The sequence below is a fragment of the Odocoileus virginianus genome, chromosome 3 (assembly GCF_023699985.2).
Source record: "Odocoileus virginianus isolate 20LAN1187 ecotype Illinois chromosome 3, Ovbor_1.2, whole genome shotgun sequence".
Classification (NCBI taxonomy): Eukaryota; Metazoa; Chordata; class Mammalia; order Artiodactyla; family Cervidae; genus Odocoileus; species Odocoileus virginianus.
Genome location: NC_069676.1, coordinates 95,540,932 through 95,561,819, shown reverse-complemented (window position 1 = coordinate 95,561,819; position 20,888 = coordinate 95,540,932). Strand labels below are relative to the sequence as shown.

At 40.6% G+C, this 20,888-nt stretch overlaps 1 protein-coding gene across 8 annotated transcripts in view; it reads right to left on the bottom strand.

The window, feature by feature from the left end:
* The window catches only part of PAM (peptidylglycine alpha-amidating monooxygenase), a 314,353-nt gene that overhangs the window by 125,131 nt on the left and 168,334 nt on the right, over positions 1-20,888 (bottom strand). For all 8 annotated transcript variants that reach the window (XM_070465860.1, XM_070465859.1, XM_070465862.1 and 5 more), the window contains one exon: positions 8,666-8,723. In XM_070465860.1, the coding sequence (XP_070321961.1) occupies positions 8,666-8,723 (58 nt within the window). The remainder of the gene's footprint in view (positions 1-8,665; positions 8,724-20,888) is intronic.

Below are 20,888 nucleotides of genomic sequence, written 5' to 3'. Positions count from 1 at the left end.
GGTCTGCATGTCAAATTCTGATGTATCTGCCAGGCTCAGGGTGTGGAAATATTTCAAAGAACCCACATAGCCAAGTGGAGCAATATGCAATTTAGCAGATAACAGTGTACACATATAACCTACCCCCAAAGGCCAATGGAAAGGGAGCAAAGGAAGGCACTTCTGAAATACTACCAGTCAGTCACTCAGCTCAGTTCAGTCGCTCAGTCGTGTCCGACTCTTTGCGACCCCATGGACTGCAGCACGTCAGGCCTCCCTGTCCATCACCAACTCCTGGAGTTTACTCAGACTCATGTCAATTGAGTCAGTGATGCCATCCAACCATCTCATCCTCTGTCGGCCTCTTCTCCTCCTGCCTTCGATCTTTCTCAGCATCAGGGTCTCTTCCATTCAGTCCGTTCTTTACAGCACGTGGCCAAAGTATTGGAGTTTCAGCTTCAGCATCTGCCCTTCCAGTGAACATTCAAGACTGATTTCCTTTAGGATGGACTGGTCTGATCTCTTTGCAGTCCAAGGGACTCTACTTATCCATGTCTAAGAAATACTATGCTACTGCTGCTGCTAAGTCACTTCAGTCGTATCCGACTCTGTGCGACCACAAAGACGGCAGCCCACCAGGCTCCCCCATCCCTGGGATTCTCCAGGCAAGAACACTGGAGTGGGTTGCCATTTCCTTCTCCAAGAAATACTATAGACATGGATAATTAACCTGTCAAATAAAGAAGAACTGACTTGCAAATGCAAGTTTGAATCTCCAGAGATTAGGTGTTCCTGAATTATTGCCTGTATATATCATCGGAGAAAACTGTTAACTTTGTTTCTTTTTTCTCCTAGTGGAATCATATTATACCCAGTAAACAGCTTATTTCACGTACTGTGGATATTTCTACATGCTATTAAACAATTTTTGTCAACTGTACTTTTCAGCTAGTGCTATGCTTTAGAATCACCCTACGGAACTGATATAAAATACAGGTGCTCATGGCCAACCCTAGATCAGTTCTGCCTCTTAGCCCATCAATATCTTATTTGAATCTATAGAGGCTGTTCCAAGCAAGTGTATCTTTGCAAAATTTCACATGTGAATGAGAGGTGATCCTGACAACAGCCAACACTTTTAGTGGCTGACTATGTTCTATTATGTGAGCATCCTCAAGAGTTTAGTTAACTTATTTAACTCGGATTATCTAGCTCTTTCAAATGTACAGGATAAACAGTAAAAACAAGATTTCTTTTAAAATAAATTAATAAAACCTTTTGAAGGAAAAAATCACTTGACCCTTTAGAATTGTTTTATTAAATCAAATCACTGATTTAATCACTGAGATCACTGGAACGCTATATTACATCAGACAAAATTAGCTGTATCACCCAAACCCATTTTAGGGCTCAGGTCTAAAGCAAGCATACCAATGGGGCCCCTGGTGATTCACATCTGTGATAGAGTCAGTTTTCTAATAATCCTACTGCTTTCAAGCCATTTTCAATATTGAGAAAAGTAGGCATAAGGTTCAAGAAACAATAATGTACAAAAGTTGTCATAATTAAAATTCCTGGCCCTTAATATCATTCCTATAAACATTTGCTTTCCAAAAAAAAGATTATAATTCAAGAACCATTCATAGGAACTGAAGATAATGCAAAAATGGTAATTTAAGTGTAGGATATGATCAGCTTTAATGTTCATAATCTTGCAGATGGACGAGAAAGGTTCAGATAATTGTAAAGCTCACAGCAGCGGAGTCCATTTGGCAGCTTGCTGAAAACTCACAGCAATGGCGTATTATATTATCTCCTGCCAGCTTCCCAAAAACCATAAAGCAATTTTATACTAAAATAAAGACCTCCGCTTGAACATTTTTAATCAGAAAGTTTAATAGAAAAGTTGTCGTTAGCTCTCGCTAGCTTGGACCATGATGTACAATTCAGAAAGAATCCTTAATGTGTTTTATGAGGACTTTAAGCGACTGTTGCCAAATTAACCAAGAAATAAGACACCTGAGTGAGCCTATAAATCCAGTGCAAATTTCAAGTGAAACAATCCTTACCACCGAATAAAGGAATTTCAGCACCAAAAAGAATTAAACTTCTAGATGATATACCTTTTAAAAGGAAACTTTCTGGTATATGCCAGAACCAACTAAACAATCAATAAATAGTATCAGTCAAGCTGTGCAAGATAAAACAGCATAAGCTTCATTAAGCCCTGTTTTTGTAATGTCATCTCTATAACACCCCCCTATTAATTTCCTAGAAAAGCAAACCCACAGTCCCCTTATTGCCTTTCCAGAATTCTCCAGCGGTCTTCGACACCTTCCATGATTCCAACGAGACAACCTCCAACATCCAGTCTGAGCTCTGACTGGCTGCCCTCTCCCCGAGTAACCACACCCACTGACCCTGACTGAAGGCTTGCCCTGCGGCCTTCCCTGGTGGCTTAGGCAGTGAAGAATCTCCTTGCAACGCAGGAGACCTGGGCTCGATCACTGTGTCGGGAAGATCCCCCAGAGATGGGAATGGCAACCCACTCCAGTGTTCTTGCCTGGGAAATCCTACGGACAGAGGAACCTGGTAGGCAACAGTCCAGTTCAGTTCAGTTGCTCAGTCATGTCCTACTCTTTGCGACCCCATGGACCACAGCACACCAGGCTTCCCTGTCCATCACCAACTCCCGGAGTTTACTCAAACTCACATCCATTGAGTCAGTGATGCCATCCAGCCATCTCATCCTCTGTCGTCCCCTTCTCCTGCCCCCAATCCCTCCCAGCATCAGGGTCTTTTCCAATGAGTCAACTCTTCTCGTGAGGTGGCCAAAGTATTGGAGTTTCAGCTTCAGCATCAGTCCTTCCAATGAACACCCAGGACTGATCTCCTTCAGGATGGACTGGTTGGATCTCCTTGCAGTCCAAGGGACTCTCAAGAGTCTTGTCCAACACCACAGTTCCAAAGCATCAATTCTTCGGTGCTCAGCTTTCTTTATAGTCCAACTCTCACATGCGTGGGGTCACAAAGAGTAGGACACGACTGAGCGACTAACACTTTCACTTTCTACCTTGTGCATGGCTCACTTACCGTTCCCAACGGCCCTGAGTCTGGTCCTTCCTCCCTTAACAGATGAGGCCGGGGAGAGAGAGGCTGAGTGACCGCCCATGGCCAGGCAGCCTGCAAGAGGTGAGGCTCATGTGTGAGCTCGGTATGCTCCGAAAATTGAGTGTTCATATGGTTGGCAGCTAGAGCATTCTCCTCCCTCTGCAGACCCAAACCGACCACCTTCCCAGATCCAGATCAAACCTTGCCATCTCTCTCATGAGATTTTTTTTTTCTGACTGAAATAGTTTACATTGGCCTTTTTAGAGTGGGCCACTGAAACTGTCCCCACTGCAATAGCTGAAATGGCTACTTCCAAATGACTGTCAAAATGCCAAGAACCCGCAGACATTGAAGGACACTTTACACATCAAACCTGATTCAACCCTGGGCTTTAAGAATTGGCCATTTTCTGGGGAGGTGAGGAGGGGTGGCATTTTGATATTATGGTATTAAAACAGCTTTGTCAACCTGTTAGTTACTTTTTGGAGACCTCTAGATGCATCAAATTGAAGACATTTCTAACTCTCAGTTTCATAAAATATAATGAAATGGTTCCTACTCCTCCTCATTTTTTTTATTACTTGACAAAACTCTGGAATTTTGGGGGTTGTCATGTTGGAAATGAGGGTATTTGGGTGACCAACGATAGAAGACATTCAAAAAATATGCTGAGACAGAGTATATAGCAACAGTTTCTCGTTCACGATGAGGAGCAAGTGAGTGAGATTTTATCCACTCATCACAGACCTCCAGTACACTGCATCTTATTTGTGCTATTTCAGCTCTCTCCAAGTAGCTTTCACTAAGAAACTAAAACAGCCTCTGAGGGTGCCTGATGGAAGGTCCCCGATGGTCATGTGGAAGACGGAGACTAAATTATTCATGTTGGAGAAAACCCTAGGTGAAGAGAGAAGGGAGGGCATGTGTAGTGAACTAATGGGAAGCAGAAAGGTGACAGAGTAATTGCGTGGGGACGGACACTCACACACACACACACTCTTCTATTCAGTATTTATTACTGTCAAGGCCACAAAATATGGGTAAATGAGCACTGTACCCTGTCAAACCTTGGTCTTTACAGTCATACTATGTAGCTGACCCATAAACATGATCAAAATTAGACCGTGCCTGGGGTTTTTGAATTATCCCAATATCACCTTAATATGTGCTTAAGAAAGCTCACATTTGGAAATATTCGAATCTAACTGTGCAATTCTGCCTTGTTCTACGTTCAACAGAAAAGCCCGAGAAGACAAAAGGCAATGCATCATTAGATGAATTTTTGTCTATTTCTAAATTCGATGCTGCTATCTCATTTGTATAGTGCAATTTGATAGATAGGGACCTGCCATCATTCACTAAGGAAAAGACACATTTATTTACTGGTCATCCATGTGAGGGAAAGCAAGTGGATGAAGATGACAGTCAAATTTCTTGGCTGAGTGGGCTGCTGTCAGAGCCAATTCTTCTGAGTGTCTATAAAACACCTTTTAGACAGCATCACAGTTCAATGATCAAATGTAGATTTTCTCATACCCTCACCCGTTCCAATTCTGTGGCTCTTTATTAAAAAAAAAAAAAAAAAAAAACAAAAGCAATGTTCTAGGGGAAACTATGATTTTGTTCAAAATATAAGAATTATACTTATCTTCATTAGAGCATTTTCTCAAATACCTACTTTGATTCATATTTAATAATTCAATGCCAACATACAAACACATCAAGCATGTTGGGTAGGCTTATGTGTACATATTACAGGCATAGGCACATAAAATTTCATGACAACTGTGATGGTATCCTCTCAAAAGTAAGAAATGTTTATTTACATGATACACAATTAGTCACACAAGCATAAAGCCAAAATTAAAAATTACTCAAATGTAATTTTGGGTTTTACCACTATCAGAAGAGTTTTTTTTAGTCCTCATAAACAGTCTGCCTTTTCTGAATTTCTTCAGAAATTTGAAAAGCAAGGGAGAAAGTCCTTTTCCTATGTTGTAACATTTGTGTTCTTGTCTCCTAGAATCCTGCCAGACTGTGATTTCCTTGAATTTGTAACATACCACATCCCCAGGGCTAGCCCAATAACTGGCACATAATAGATTTTTTTAAAATTTGCTGATTTATGGACAGGTGGTTTTTCGTAAAAAAAAAAATTATTCTCTTATATTCAAACAAGTATAACTTAAGACAAAAGAGTAAACTAATATTCAATATATTGCCTTAGAAAATGGGCAAACAAAACACTTTTTTTTAGTAACCACTCATGTATTAGGCAAGCAGTTTCTGAGTGGCTTTTAAATTTTTTTAATTATTTTTTAATTGGACTATAATTGCTCTATAATTAGGTGCTAGTTTCTGCTGCACCACATGACTCAGCTACATGTACACATATAAAGCCCCCACTTGAGGCTCCCTCGCACACGTCTCCCCCGCCCACCCCCAGGTCATCGCGGAGCAGCGGGCCGGGCTCCCTGTGTCACACGGCTCCCCCCTGGCTGGCTGCGTTACACGCGGCCGTGCGTACACGTCCAGGCTGCTCTCCTAGCTTGTCCCACCCTCTCCTTCCCCAGCTGTGTCCACGAGGCCATTATCTACATCTGTGTCTCTACTCCTGCCCTGCAGCATTCAAAAATTTTTACAGCACAAATAATGAAAACAAAGTGTAATATATATATATTTATACATATAAACTATAAATATAAACATTATTTCATATTTTAAAATAGTTTAAATATACTACATATAAAAATAAAATATAAACATGTTAAATATATAAACATAAAATATTTTTTAAAGTGTCTTAAATGGACAAAGTTTTATAGGTCTTTACAAATATTCATTTTCAACCAAATTTAATCTTCTGATAAGGTGCCCTGAGACCCAGAATTCAAACAATCCACAAAAAGGTCAAAGTTTCATTCACGGAAAAGCCTTGGTTACCCCACAAGTAAACCTTTCACTTTGGGAATTAGGATACATTATGTATAATTACCCTTCCAACATATAATCTGTATATCCAAGTGCTTTTCCTTCTGCAAATGTTTACATCTTCTTGTGTACTGGGTTTTATTTTGTAAGACAGTTTGCAGTTTACCTTTTTCGCGGAACTGCCCAGTGTTCCCAGTAAGGAATTATGGAATACTTGTTTCTCTTGTGAGGAAGACAGCGACGCGCTTCTGCTGTATTTCAGCTCCTTCTGTCCATTTGATAACTTCTCCCCTTTATTCCCTGTGTCATCATCCCCACACCTACATCTGTTATGATTTAAATGGCATTCAGGTAAAGCAGCACCCATACAGTAAAAAGCTTGGGCATGGCCCTTAACCTCTCTGAACTTTTGCTTCTTCTTCTATAAAATAGCTTAGATATACTTAGTTTTCAGTCTCTTAGTGTCTGGCAAGTCCTCAAGAAACGATTGCTGGTGGTGGGTTGACTCTAGGAACACGTATTCCTTTAATAGGACTGACTATTGTCTTAGGACCTGCTTAAACCACAGACACAGATGTTCCTATCTCCGTTTCTCTATAAAAACAGGACAACTGACAGTGTCGTCCTAAGAATTAATGAGATTACACATGCAAATATATAAATAATTGTTTGGTACTTCTCTTCAGTTTTCAGTTTTCCAGTTCTATTTTGCCTACACCTAAACTTCTGTGGTTGCTGAATTATATAAACAATGGCAACCAAAAATCTCCTAGGGGTGGTAAATTAAAGGATTAACACTAAAGATAATCATGTTTTGAACAGGTGACAAAATGATTAGTCTTCATGCAGTCCTCCCAGCAATAAAGAAGAAATACTGAAGACATTGTGTTGGCCAAAAAGTTCATTTGGGTTTTTTGTTAACACCTGATGGAAAAACCTGAATGAACTTTTTGGCCAAACCGGTAGTTATAATTCTTATAAGATCCTTTAAGTTGCCTGAGAAAAACAGACAAACGTTTAATACCCTGGTTCTAATATAGCCCTTTATGTGTTTCCTGTGAATATTTTTCTTGACTGAATATACTGACTTGTACTTTCAACTTAAAAGTTACGTGAAAGTAAACACATTTCTATTAGGAGAGCAATAACACATTCCAGGATATATATTTATAGGCCTTCGAGTCACCAGCTCTGACATCATTTACCACTACTTCCAGAAACAAACCAGGAACCTATTAATGTGAGACCTGGAATACTGATCTAAAACACGACTACTATATTTACACAGGTGTGTAGAGTGGCCTTCTCTTCAAAAACAGGAGCAATCAAGTCTACCCCGAACTGGGACAAAGAACACACAAAATTAGTAAAGAAAAACTTCAGGGACAGTGTCTCTTATTAGCAAACATTATTTTCTCCTAGGCTGTCAAATATGTGGATATGATTGAGGGAAGCTTTAGTGTTAGTACTTTAATTATGACTTTATATCCTAAACCACTTTTAGTGTTACTCAGAGCATGACAACTAGAAACTTAAAAATTACTTTTGTCCCTTTAAAGTTCAGGATCTGGAAGCACCAACTTTCTAACTTTTTTCCTAATAATATTCAATGATTACACAAAGGAATGTCAGTGAGGCAACGCTCAGGTTTCCAAGGTCTGACTTATTTTTAGGAATTAACTACGGAGCAAGTTTTGTTTAGAGAGTGTCGATACAAGTTGTATTTTCTGTTGTGACTGCCACCAAAACGTGTGAAAAACACCGACGCATGTTGTTCTGGCTTTGAAGATCTGTAATGTATTTTTTGGTGAAGAACGCCTCAGGAAAGTTCGTCCTCCGACGTCCCCAAGGCTACTATACACATTTTGTAATTCACATGATCGCCATTTCAGACAGCCAACTTGAAGGTTAGTTTCAAGGCACCAAAGTACAAACTCTCATTAGCATCATTCTCTTCAAAATCAACTTCTCAAATCAGAAAAGTAAAGGAAGCGGGGCAAATCCATGAGTAATTTGCCAATCACACATCTTCCCCAAACAGCTGAAAGTCTGTCATAAAGGATGCTTAAATTAAAACTAGCCAGATGAAAAGAGACGGTGCTCTGTCACACTGCCTGACAGAAGGGCTCAGCTGGGGAAGGAGCTGTCACGTAAGTGTCCTCTGACTCTATAGACGGCAGTCAGTCCTCCCCCGCCCCCCGCTCCTCCTCCTCCTCTTATTCTGCGCTTCTTCCATCCCTTCGTACCCATCCACCTGTCAGACAGTAAGATCTTATATCCCCCAATGCTGATTCTAAGTGCAGTCGATTTAGAGCGTGAACCAGCAGGTAAACAGAGGATCACCGAGTGGAGCGGAATGAAGCACCCAGCCACAGACAGAAAGCCAACCCTCCATAAACGGGCCACATGTCAGCCATCCACATCGGCATGCAGCCCCTCAACTGCCATTCCTCACGAGTTTCTCCAGATACAGTTTGTGCGCTTGTCTCTCAGTGTTTCTGCACTAGGCATGATCAATGCGCTTCAGAAACTGACAGTAGAAGATTAACGCGCTCATAACCATCACAGAGAAGCCTTCACTGATCTCAAATAGCTGCCTTTCCTTCCACGGCCCACCCCCCTGCACCATCCAATTAATACTTACTCACGAAGGCTTCCTCATCCATTGGCAAACGCACTGACATGCAGAAGTACGTATCAGACTGTGAAAGAAAGAAAGACACAAAATTCAAATTAAACTGCTGCTAATGAAGAAGAAATAACTTGTAAAAGCATGGGCTCTATGACCGTAAAAGCACTACTGGTCCAGTGAGGCGAGGTTATCTGTCAAATGCTGGGTGCCAGGTGAAGGCAAGGGCTAAGTCTAGAACGTAAGTACTCTGAACATTTTTCTATGACTTTCTTCTAAATGCTATTTATAAAATCCCATATATAATCTTATTTGTAAAACAATGCTAAATCCTATTTATTAAAATAAACTTATGAGTAATATTTCTAGTACTGTCACAGTTAAAAGGCAACATTTTAAACACTTCCACAGAAAGAGTAAAATATTTCAAAGCATTTGATTTTAAAATGTAGGAGTCAGTTTTGACCATCTTTGCTATATGTATGATTCAATATTTAATTTCCAGAATTACTTTATTAAATTATTAATTTAACAGAATTAAAGTATTAATTTCAAAGAGTGAATAAAGGGTGGTTTTAATACATATATTTGGTTGTTCTCCCTTTAAAATTTTTATGTAGAGCACTGAAGCAATCAACGTTAATTCAAGTTATTCTTTCTTTTCCAGTTATCAGTCTCTTATCTAAGTTGCTATTTTCCACTATTAAATATACTGACAACAAGATTTTGTTGATAAAAACTGCAAATTAAGGATAATGGGGATCTGTTGATCTATGCATCCCACTTTCTTAATGAAAACCCATATGCAGTGAAATTATGTGCTGTGATTGGTAATATACCCAATGCAAATAGAGACTGAACCCATTTAACAATTCATACTCTATGGAACATTACTGCACAGTGTTGGAATCAAGAGACTCCACAAACATGTACAGAGATCATCTGAGTTTCTTTAAACCTACTGGTCAGCACCACAATTGTGAAATTTGAACCTCTTTTTTCACTTCTGTGTTGCAAGGAGATTCAAATACACATCAAAGAAGTATCTTAAAATTAGAAAAATTACAGAAACATGATTCAGTCTTTATCATTACTTTTATATACACTATTTCTTCTATTTGAACAAACTGCTTCATTTCTTAACAGGCTTTGTAATTACTTAGGTTCACTTTTATTTTGGTTAGAAGGATACAGGCTGGGAGATGTTGAAGGTTGCACAGCAAGAAGATTAAGCCACATAAGTGCTGGAGATGCAACCTCTATATCCAAAACTCTAGAAACACACTAGCAAAATATTAACAATGCTTCAAGATCTTACAACCACGTACAAGATTACTCATAAATATTTTCCTCTCTGAATTACTAATGTTACAAAACAGACCCATTCTGTTCTAACAGAAATAATAATAAATTCAAGATTCCCTTCTATTTGATCATCCTGAGCTATGAGTAATTCAGGACTGGAAGATATTAGTGGCTACTAGAGCAGCTGCTGTGGGCTTCCCTGCTGGCTCAGAGAGGAAAGGATCTGCCTGCAAAGCGGGAGACCCAGTCTTGATCCCTGGGTTGGGAAGATCTCCTGGAGAAGGGAATGGCAACCCACTCCAGTATTCTTGCCTGGAGAATTCCATGGACAGAGGAGCCTGGCAGATACAGTCCACAGGATTGCAAAGAGTAGGACATGACTGAGCAGCTAACACACACACATAGCTGCTGCTGCTACTAATACTATTTCTAGCCAACCGCTACTGAATTGTTATTATGTGCCAGGCATGGTTCTCAATGTTTTATATGTATTATACTATTTAATAGCGAAAACAATCCAGTATGATACGTGTGTGCGTGCTCAGTTGTTTCTGACTCTATGTGACCCCCATGGACTGTAGCCCACCAGAGCTCCTCTGTCCATGGGATTTTTCCACGCAAGAATACTGAAGTGGGTTGCAATTTTCTACTCCAGGGGATCTTCCCAACCCAGGGATCAAACCCAGGTCCACTGTGTTGGCAGGTGGATTCTTTACCACAAGCACCACCTGGGAAGCCCTAATACGATACAGAGATACTCCTTTAAAGATAGTAGGAGCAATAACTAGCATCTGCTGAGAGCTTACTATGAGCAAGCACTGCTCTAAGAACTTTACACGTACAGTATAACTCCTTCGATCCTTGAAACATATTCCCATGATACAAGTACAGTCATCCTCATTTCACAGATGAGGCAAACCAAGGTCTAGGTAACAATCATTGGTCTTTACCAATCATTCTAGCCAAAACCTGGCAGTGTGCAGATCGGCTCCTGAATGCCTCTTCGTGCAGTTACTGACTGGCAATTATAAATCCTTCCTCTGCCTCGTTGCGTTGTAAATCTTCCACCCAGAACTGACTTCTCACGTCAAGGAGATAATTCTGCCCTAGTTCTCGGCCAGTGGCTGCCTTGCTCTAGTTTCCCATCACTGCCTCCTGTCATAAAGATCGGACCAGTTTCCTTCTCCTCTGGAGAGGAGCCAGTCAACAAATCCAGACGGCCTAGTCCCCTGGACTGACCACCTCACTGCCTCAGTGCCTTCCCCTTAATGCGGCCCAGCCTTTGAAGCAAGGTCTCCTGCTTTTCCTTTCAGCGAAGTTGAACTCAACTCACGCTGGACCTCCTTCCTTATTTGCAATAGTTTTTTACTGGAAAACAAACAACAACTATCCTTTCTACTTTAACCAGTGACCATGTGCATTAACAAGTGAAGATGCTGGGATCTGAACACAAGCAGACTGCCTTATGCACCATAGGTCACTCAAAGCGATATGAACAATCAATGACTTAGAAGCGAATACCAATCAAAAGTAAATTTAAAGTTGCTAAGTAAACACTTATAACAAGAAAGGAACCACAGATTGCAATGAAAAGCAAACCAAAGAGAAGTTCTTTTAAATTTGTACTTCTAATTTGGGGGTTTTATTTTACCTTTGATTTTATCATAAGCCAGCCTCAAGTTGTTTTTGGAATAGACAAGTTATGGGCATAGATAGGTATGCCAAATTCAGCAAGTTGGTTCTTTCAATTTAAAACAAAAAACTAAAAAACTAACTATATGTAACTAATAATGGTTCAATCAGTTCAGTTCAGTTCAGTCGCTCAGTCGTGTCCGACTCTTTGCGACCCCATGGACTGCAGCACACCAGGCCTCCCTGTCCATCATGTCCACTGAGGGAGTGATGCCATCCATCCATCTCATCCTGTGTCATCCCCTTCTCCTCCTGCCTTCAATCTTTCCCAGCATTACGGTCTTTCCAAATGAGTCAGTTTTTCACATCAGGTGGTCAAAGTACTGGAGTTTCAGCTTCAGCGTCAGTCCTTCCAGATTCAGTCAGATTCAGGCCTGATCTCCTTTAGGATAGACTGACATAGAGTGAACAGAACTACTATTTATACTCAGAATGGGTGAGAACCACATTTGATTCTTGTTCTTATCATCCTTCTCATCACCTGCATAATTTTAAATGACAGAATAGCCCAAGAATGTCTTTCTTATATAGATTTTTATTTCTTGCTTATAACTTCCCTAACAATAAAAATGTGTTCAGATTTCAAATGTTTCTTTTCTATTGTGTTAAAGCCAGGTTTTTAAAAAAAAATAGAAAAAAGGTGACAAAGGTCCTCCACAGAATAAACAGTATCCTACAAAATTATTTTTGGAGAGTGTATATTAGACACTGTGTCGGTCTACCATGCACCATCATATGCCCCATTTTCAAGATAAAGAATAATTCTGTTAGAAAAAAGGTAAGACTCTTTTTTAAAAATGTGCACATTAAAAATTACAATGTGTATCAGATCAATAATTAGTCTTCAGCTGAAAGCTCTGAAGATCACAGCTCAATAGAACAAAGAATAACAGAAAAGTAATTATTCTTTTCTCGGCAACTATAAAAAGTATCAGTGATTTTGTTCTGAAGTATTCTGGTGCCACAGTTTGGTTCCTAGAATTAAGTTGAAAGGTCAAGTTCTTTGAAGAAATGTTCCTAAGGGTCACTTATAGGGTTCAATGGGAGAAGCCAGATCTTCAAGGTCTGTCTCCCTTAGGGCGGCTGAGTAAAAGCTTTTGTATTACTTTATTTTCTTCTCACAATTATGCTGTGAGGAGGTCTAACAGGCACTGCATCTTTTTTATAGAAATGAAGACTTTCACAGAAAAGTTATCGATCCACCTAAAGCCAAGTAATTAGGGTCAGAACTAGGATTAAAAATCTTCAAATGCATGCCTTCCAGATGATTGGAAATAACTGAATCTTTCTTGTCACTTGCTTGCCATGAAGTTCTAATCTTGTTAAAACTGTGATTCTTGGGAGTCTTTCGACCTTCCTATCTCCGTTTTTCTAACTATGAGACTAACTCTTATATTTCAAATAAAATTTAAGACTCTTAAGTAAATGAATAACTTTTTAATAAGTTATGGGATGAGGAAGATTATTTAGGTGATTACAAATACTGTTTCATCAATATAGGTTAATTTCTATAGCACGTCACCAAGAATGGACAGTACTTTAAATTACAAGCTGTAAGTAGTGAGTGGTCAGTTTAAGAATTTAAGACTATCCTAACATGTAATCACATAGTTAACTACAACCAACTCTCTGATGAGAAACTTTTTTTTTTTTAAAGCAAACCCTCCTGAGGCAACAATATTTAAAAAACTGGATTGGTACACCTCTCAAAGTAATAAAATTATTTTATCAGTGATACAAGTAACCAGTTGTGATTTTTTTCAGGATGAACACCGAGAACGCTATTTAACAATATTCTGATTAGGTAAATACGACCCCACAACCTCTATCATTCAACATTACAAAAAATTCAACTGCTTTAAACATATGATCAGTGCTTAGCATATAACACCTTGTAAAAGGCAGAACCTTTACTGGGCCTCCTAACTTCACTCTATTGGTAGAACCTCCCATCATAATGACTTATCATGACGACGCCACAGGGGAGGCATCATAGACACCAGTGTAAACATGGAGGGGATTCCGTGGTGGCCCAGGGTTAGGGCTCTGTGTCATAGACACCAGTGTAAACCTGGAGGGAATTCCGTGGTGGCCCAGGGTTAGGGCTCTGTGTCACAGACACCAGTGTAAACATGGAGGGGATTCCGTGGTGGCCCAGGGTTAGGGCTCTGTGTCATAGACACTAGTGTAAATATGGAGGGGATTCCGTGGTGGCCCAGGGTTAGGACTCTGTGTCACAGACACCAGTGTAAACATGGAGGGGATTCCGTGGTGGCCCAGGGTTAGGGCTCTGTGCTTTCACTGCCGAGGGCCTGCGTTCAGTCTACGGTAGGGAAAGTAAGATCCCACGAGATGTGCAGCAGGGCCAACAAGCAAATAAATAAGGATGAGAAAACCAAAGTTCAAGAAGGTCACTTGTAATTAAGAAAATAATTCTTAAAACTTACTAAATAGAATCTGAACCCAGTTCTCTAAAGCACTTCTTTCAGCTATAGAAAGATAGCTATGAAAAGGTTGTTTTTCAAATCTCTCTAATGTTTGAAAGGACAATGTCAGTTCTCAGACACGAATGTCATTGTTTATTTGATTAACGGCATAAGTAAAGGAATCAAAGACATAAAATCTAAGAAGTTTTAGCCCCAGTCCTGTAAATGTTTAAAAGCACCTGCAAACATTTCATGAGAGCTTGTTGACAAACTGTGGCGAACTACAGCCGCAACTATTTAATTTTGTCATCATTTTGCTTCTGTAAGGTAAAGCAATTTGAAAACCGACACATAACTCAGATCAATGTCTTTCTCCAACACGTTCTAACATTCTGGAGACACAAATACAGCACCTAACTGCCCATTATAATAGCTTTTTTTCATTTGAACACACTGTCCTAGAAAGGATGCTTCTATAACTCAACCTAAACTGCCAGTGCGACCTTTCACAATTTTCCATACATCCTCATCACCGGTCCTCTTTTTCTCTGTGGGAAGAACGCTGTATCTGTGCTCAGTCCCGGGGGATTATCTGTAAATTACTGCGGATTCAGACTGCTCACATAAGGCTCAGATGCACAAAAAGGGAGAAATAACGTGAATGTACATAGCCATGTCTCTCCCCTTGCTATCTGTTATAGCACATCAGCCAAATCTGAATCGAGAGGGATATGATATTGCTGATGCCTCTTTCCTGTTGCTGTTGGAAACTATCCAAGAAAAGCACATTTTCCTGACAAAAGAGGGTACTGTGGTAGAAATGAAAAAGAAGAAAAACACTTATTACTAAAGAACTCCCATTATATTCTGTTATTACCCATCTTAAGCCAAGAGGTCTCATGTAGACAATAGGGATCAGTAACACTTTGCTTACAACATTTAAGAAAAAAATGTTCTTTATTTTGATTTAGTCATTTATGAGACAGTGATGCAGTGAATTCTACAGAACAAGTAGTTAGTAAAATTGACTCCATATGTAAATTAATATGTGACAGACAAAACCACCTGTATACTATTGCACATGAAAACTATTCACATAAAACCAGTAATTTTTGTTTTGGGAAAGCAGAGGTACCATTCAGATTCGAGTGTTGAGTACAATCATTTGATCCTGTTTGGATAATATCCTCACACGCCTTTTATTGTTCAGGCTTAAAGAATCCCCGCAGACTACTTTTCTAAAGGAGACTATGCACTGTGATGATACAAACAGATGTAGAAACAGACAACACGACTGAGCTTTACCTGAATATGGCCCTTTTGCTCCTATCTGTGGCTATCTGCAAGTTGGTTGCTTGCTGTAACTGGGCCTTAGAAATGTTACACTGTGAATGAGGTGTCTGGTAACTTTCCTCAGGTATCCTTTGTTACAATAACCACAGCAGGGCAACCGTCTCATGGTGGCAACTGTGACGCTGTGCCTTAGAGTGGTTACCCACAAAGTAGGTAGTATCCCTCCTCACTCAGATCACACACAGCTTAAATCTGATCAAGACACACCACATAGGACCCATAAAGCCCCGCATTTTTACACAGTACCTATTAGCATTCAAACAGCTTGAATTCTGCAAAGTAGTAGAGAAAACCTCAGGGGCTGATACCAGAGCTGCCAGACCAACAAGAGAAAAGTGCAGAAAGGGATCAGGCCTGTTAAGACGAGAATTTTGGTTACCAGAGAAAGAGAAAGCAATTGGAAAATACTTTTCAAAGCCTCTTTTTAATTGATCCAGACAGATACTAGAATCAAACTGCTATTTCCCAAAGCAATTTTAATACATGCAAAGTAAGTTTATACTGACTCAGTGGTATCTGTACTTTCAACGTTTTCCTAGAATAAAAGAAAGCTTGGGCAAAAGAAAAGTGTGCAAAGCAAGTATAATTTTTTTGGTGTCAAAACTTTAGGCTTAATAAATCTACCTCTCTGACATCAGAATTTAAAGACACTTAATTAGATAAAATTCCTTAAACTGTCAATTTTGAATGTGGTCTATTCTAATTTTCCTTTTCCTAATGTCTTTCTCTTACCATATAAATAAGATATATGTTCTCTACTTATCAGGCTCCGGAATAATAACCAGACTTTTTGTTAAAACACTCCCAAACAACTAAAAAGAGAGTGCTTTCCAAAATTCTCTACTTTGTTCCTTACCATCTAAGCTATGCTCCATCCTCACCAACTTCTTGGATGTTTGCCTCAATCTACAACACAGCCTTGTTGGAAAGGCCTTCCCTGGTGGCTCTGTGGGTAAAGAATCTGCCTGCAGTGCAGGAGACCTGGGTTCGATCCCTGGGGTAGGAAGATTCCCCTGGAGAAGGGAAAGGCTACCCACTCCAGTATTCTGGCCTGGAGAATTCCATGGACTGTATAGTCCATGGGGTTGCGAAGAGTCAGACATGACTGAGCGACTTTCAATTTCACAATAATCTATAACACAGTCTTGTTGCAATAATGTCTGCTACCATCCTAAGCATTTAGAATAACACCTGGCACATACTGGAAGCTTTATAAATAAATATTGGTTGCATTCTGTATGCACCTTCCTCTTTGGCTGGCTGGCAATAAACTCACAGTTTAAGAAAAGCTGAACTGAAACCTATATTACAGATGCCACCTAATTAGCGTTTTACACAGCATCACTTTTTCATATGAATTTCATCCTTCAATTGATTCATCCCAGAATCCCATTTGCATTTTTAAACTGTAATCACACTGGGCTGACGATGACAAGATTCTCAATGCCAAGTAGTTCCAATGGAAGCTACTTTCCTGGCAAGAGCTTTTCTGCGGGAATTACAAATCTGTGCAAGCAAACAAGGAAGGAAAAAAAAATATTTTGGTGAGGGCACATCTGTCTTGGAGCGCTCACACGCTTTTATTTAAGAGGAAGCAGAGGGCGCACACTAATAACGCTCTATAATTAATCTCCCGAGCACAACAGGTGGTGACAACGGCTGCATCCTGGCCGGCTTCCTGGTTGCCGGGGGGGTTACGTGAGAGGAAACTCCAGTTCTGAACAGGCGTTGCTGCGGACCTGACCACTCATCTCCCCGCAGCTTAAAGCCAGTGGTTCATGCTTTTCACTACATTTCCTGCAATACGAAAGCAGTCCATTTTCTGAACCTTTTGCCAAACTAACTACTCCCCCCATGTTTCTCCCCTTTGGCACAGATGGTTGGAAACTGACTCTATCCAATCTGTTTGGAGATGCTGCGGAACAAAAAAAGCTTCCCAACCACTATCCCCCAAACACCGGATTTCTTGCTAAGTGGTTTACGTCTGATTTGGGGACAAGTGAGCGAGGTGGAAGAGAAGCTCTAGACTTGGATGGTTCTGTCAGCTCATTTATCAAATGAGTTGCATTCTACCCTCCTAAAGCTTAAAATGAATCACCAAAGTGGTATCCACAGTTTCTATCAGATACCAAAGTGGTATCCACAATTTCTCTTCTTTGGGGGCCTGTTCTCATAGATCTTGCCATAGTTTTCTCATTAATACTTGCCTACCTTTAAACTCTTTTTAATGTCTGCATAGAAACCCATTCTCCCGTCCATCTACTCATGCGTCCAGCAAATATATATGCTGAGCCAACTCCCAGGAACCAGACACTGTGCTAAACCCATAAAACTGTGAGAACACTGGTTCCAGTCCCCCCACAGTTCAGAGGCTACTTGTATAGCAAACAATCACACAAATAAGGATTATTCTATGTGGACTGCTTTAATGACACATGAGAGAAGTGGAGGTTTCTACAAGAGCTAGGAATTCCATGGAAAGGATCTTCAGTGAAGGGAGATGGCAACTGTTTCAGGCATGGGAAATAGCACTCTCAAAGGCCCTGTAATTACAGAGAACTAGGCATGACTGAGAAAACAAAGCCAGTCCACATGGAAAGGGGGGATGAGTTTTCGTTTAGACTGGACAAGCAGACGTGGCACGCATTGTACATTCTGCAGTCCACGTTCAGGACTCTGGTGCTTCTGCTTTTCTTGACAGCAACAGAAAGCCAATGACAATTTTTTGTGGGAAAATGATATGGAGGCGAGAATTAATTAGATGAGGCCAGTAAAAAGTTACATAGTTGTTCAGAAAACTGATGACAGTTGCTTGAAAACAAATTATAATGGTAGAGAAGGAAAAAACAGGACAGATTCTGGAGATATTTAAAAGGTGAAATAGACATGACTTGGGAGTGGATTTGACTGGAAGGAAGGCGGCAGTGTTGAGGATGATTCATGGTGTGCATAACTGAATATACTGGTGGTAGCATTCGTTAACACATAAAACACAAGAGAACCAGATTGGAAGATGATGACTTTGTCACTGCACATATAACGCTTAAGAAGCCTTTGAAAAAACCTACATGTAAATGTCAAATGAGCATCTGGGTCAAATAGAATTGAAGGAAAGGTTGGCCAAGAGATATAAATTTATGTGACATGCAAGTTGGACAGGGGGTATGAAAGAAGCTGCTTTATGAGAGGAGAGAGTAAAACCGAAAAGAGAAAGGACAGAGCTGCGAAACTTTTTCTTTCAGCAACAGAAAGAGCAGCCAGGGAGTTTAGAGAAAAATCACAGAGGTATTCTATCTGCCTGCCATGTAGGAGACCCGGGCTCAATTCCTGGGCCAGGAACATCCCCTGGAGAAGGGAATGGCTACCCACTCCAGTGTTCTTTCCTGGAGAATCCCAAGGACAGAGGAGCCTGGAGGGCTACAGCCCACGAGGTCGCAAGAGCTGGACGCGAATTAGTGACTAAACAACCACTACATCAGAGAAGTCAGAGAAGCCGTTGACAATGTCACCAACCAAAATCCATGTTGACAGTGTTCTCCTGGGGATGGCTGCTGGACACTAACATACGGGCATCTACTTTCCTGTGTGTTAATATTCCTGATTTATTCGAGGAGCCCAGCTCTGCCCATAGCTCCTTCTATGAGGCCTATGGCTGTGGAGACTCTGGCCACATGGCCCAAGGTCTTCTCAAGGCGTCAGCCACATTCGCTATCCAGCTATCCAAGTTGCCCATGGTCCCTCCAGAGCTGTCCTCTACACTGCCTCCCAGGAAAGAAATGCCTGCAGTGACAGTGGGTAGAGAGTCGCCTCAGAGTTTCCCCACCAACTCCTTCAGTGATGGTCACAGAGCCCAGGGTGACTTGGGACTTAGGAAAGAAGAAAAGAACACTGACAGAAAAAACAGACAAAGATTTAGAAAGGCTGATGGAAAAAAAGATGGGCCAGTTTTTAAAATGCCAAATATTCAAAATCAAACAATATAAGGGAGAATTATTTGAAGCAATACTGGTATTATATAAGCTCCAACAGAGTATAGTACCACCATGCAGAGACTCTCTCTGCCTACTGATTTCCAATCTATGAAATTACTCTTATTCTGCAGACCAGTGGTGTCAATGATAACCCCAAGAATCTGAGTGCCTAATGTACCCTTCTAGCACACACTGATTTTAATTTCTCACAACGTATTAAGCATTAATGAGGTCTATGAAAGTATATGAAAGTACAGACTGTTCACAGAGAGTTAGAAAAGAGTAAATATCATAATATTAAAATAGTCAACTTTTAGTAACAATCCAATAGACTTTAACATAACTGTATAAATGCTACAAGTTCTGGGTGAGGCTTCTGGCCTTCAGGTATTCCCTATTTGTAAGGAGACTAATATTCTGAAAAAAATTAAATTATAATATTAAACTGTTGTATTCACACTCTGCAAAAAGCAGAGACATTACTTTAACAACAAAGGTCCATCTAGTCAAAGCTATGGCTTTCCCAGTAGTCATGTATGGATGTGAGAGTTGGACTATAAAGAAAGTTGAGTGCAGAAGAATTGATGCTTTTCAACTGTGGTGTTGGAGAAGACTCTTGAGAGTCCCTTGAACTGCAAGGACATCCAACCAGTCCATCCTGAAGGCGATCAGTCCTGAATATTCATTGGAAGGACTGACGCTGAAGCTGAAACTCCAATACTTTGGCCACCTGATGTGAAGAACTGACTCATCTGAAAGACCCTGATGCTGGGAAAGACTGAAGGCAGGAGAAGAAGACAGACAGAGGATGAGATGGCTGGATGGCATCACCGATTGAATGGACACGAGTCTGAGTCAACTCCGGGAGTCAGTGATGGACAGGGAGGCCTGGCGTGCTGCGGTCCGTGGGGTTGCAGAGAGTCGGAGGTGACTGAGTGAATGACCGACTCACTGGCTCCCACTCCTCTCCCCAGTAAACCACATCTGGTTCCCCAGCAGCCATTCTGTTATCACGGCCCCGAGAAACGGGGCAGGGCAAATGCTAGCTAAGAAAGAGAGAACACGACACAGCAGGGTACCCTTCCAGGCAGGAGGAGGAGAGAAAAGGAGGTGTCTGGTTAAGGAAAAATTACTTTCATAGTCACGGATGAGGTACCAGAGCTCATACCAATAAAAGGAACAGAGTCCGTAGGCCCTGTTCATTTGGGATCTCTCACTGTTCAATGCCATTCATACAAGATCACCCCTTTCCTGTACACTCAGATATTACCCTCACAAATAAAAAAGGGAGGGGGGAAACAGCCTAATCAAAAGTTGAGCAGATTGTCTTGATCCCAAAGAGAATGGGATACCTTCAGTTGATACTATTAAGGCTTTCTTCCCTTGCTACCCAGAGGGTCAGGGGCTGAAGAAGGTAAGATCAACTTTAAAAATTAAAATCCTATTTTCTATGCATACTTGAAGACTAGGGTACAAATTCAGACTGCTTCA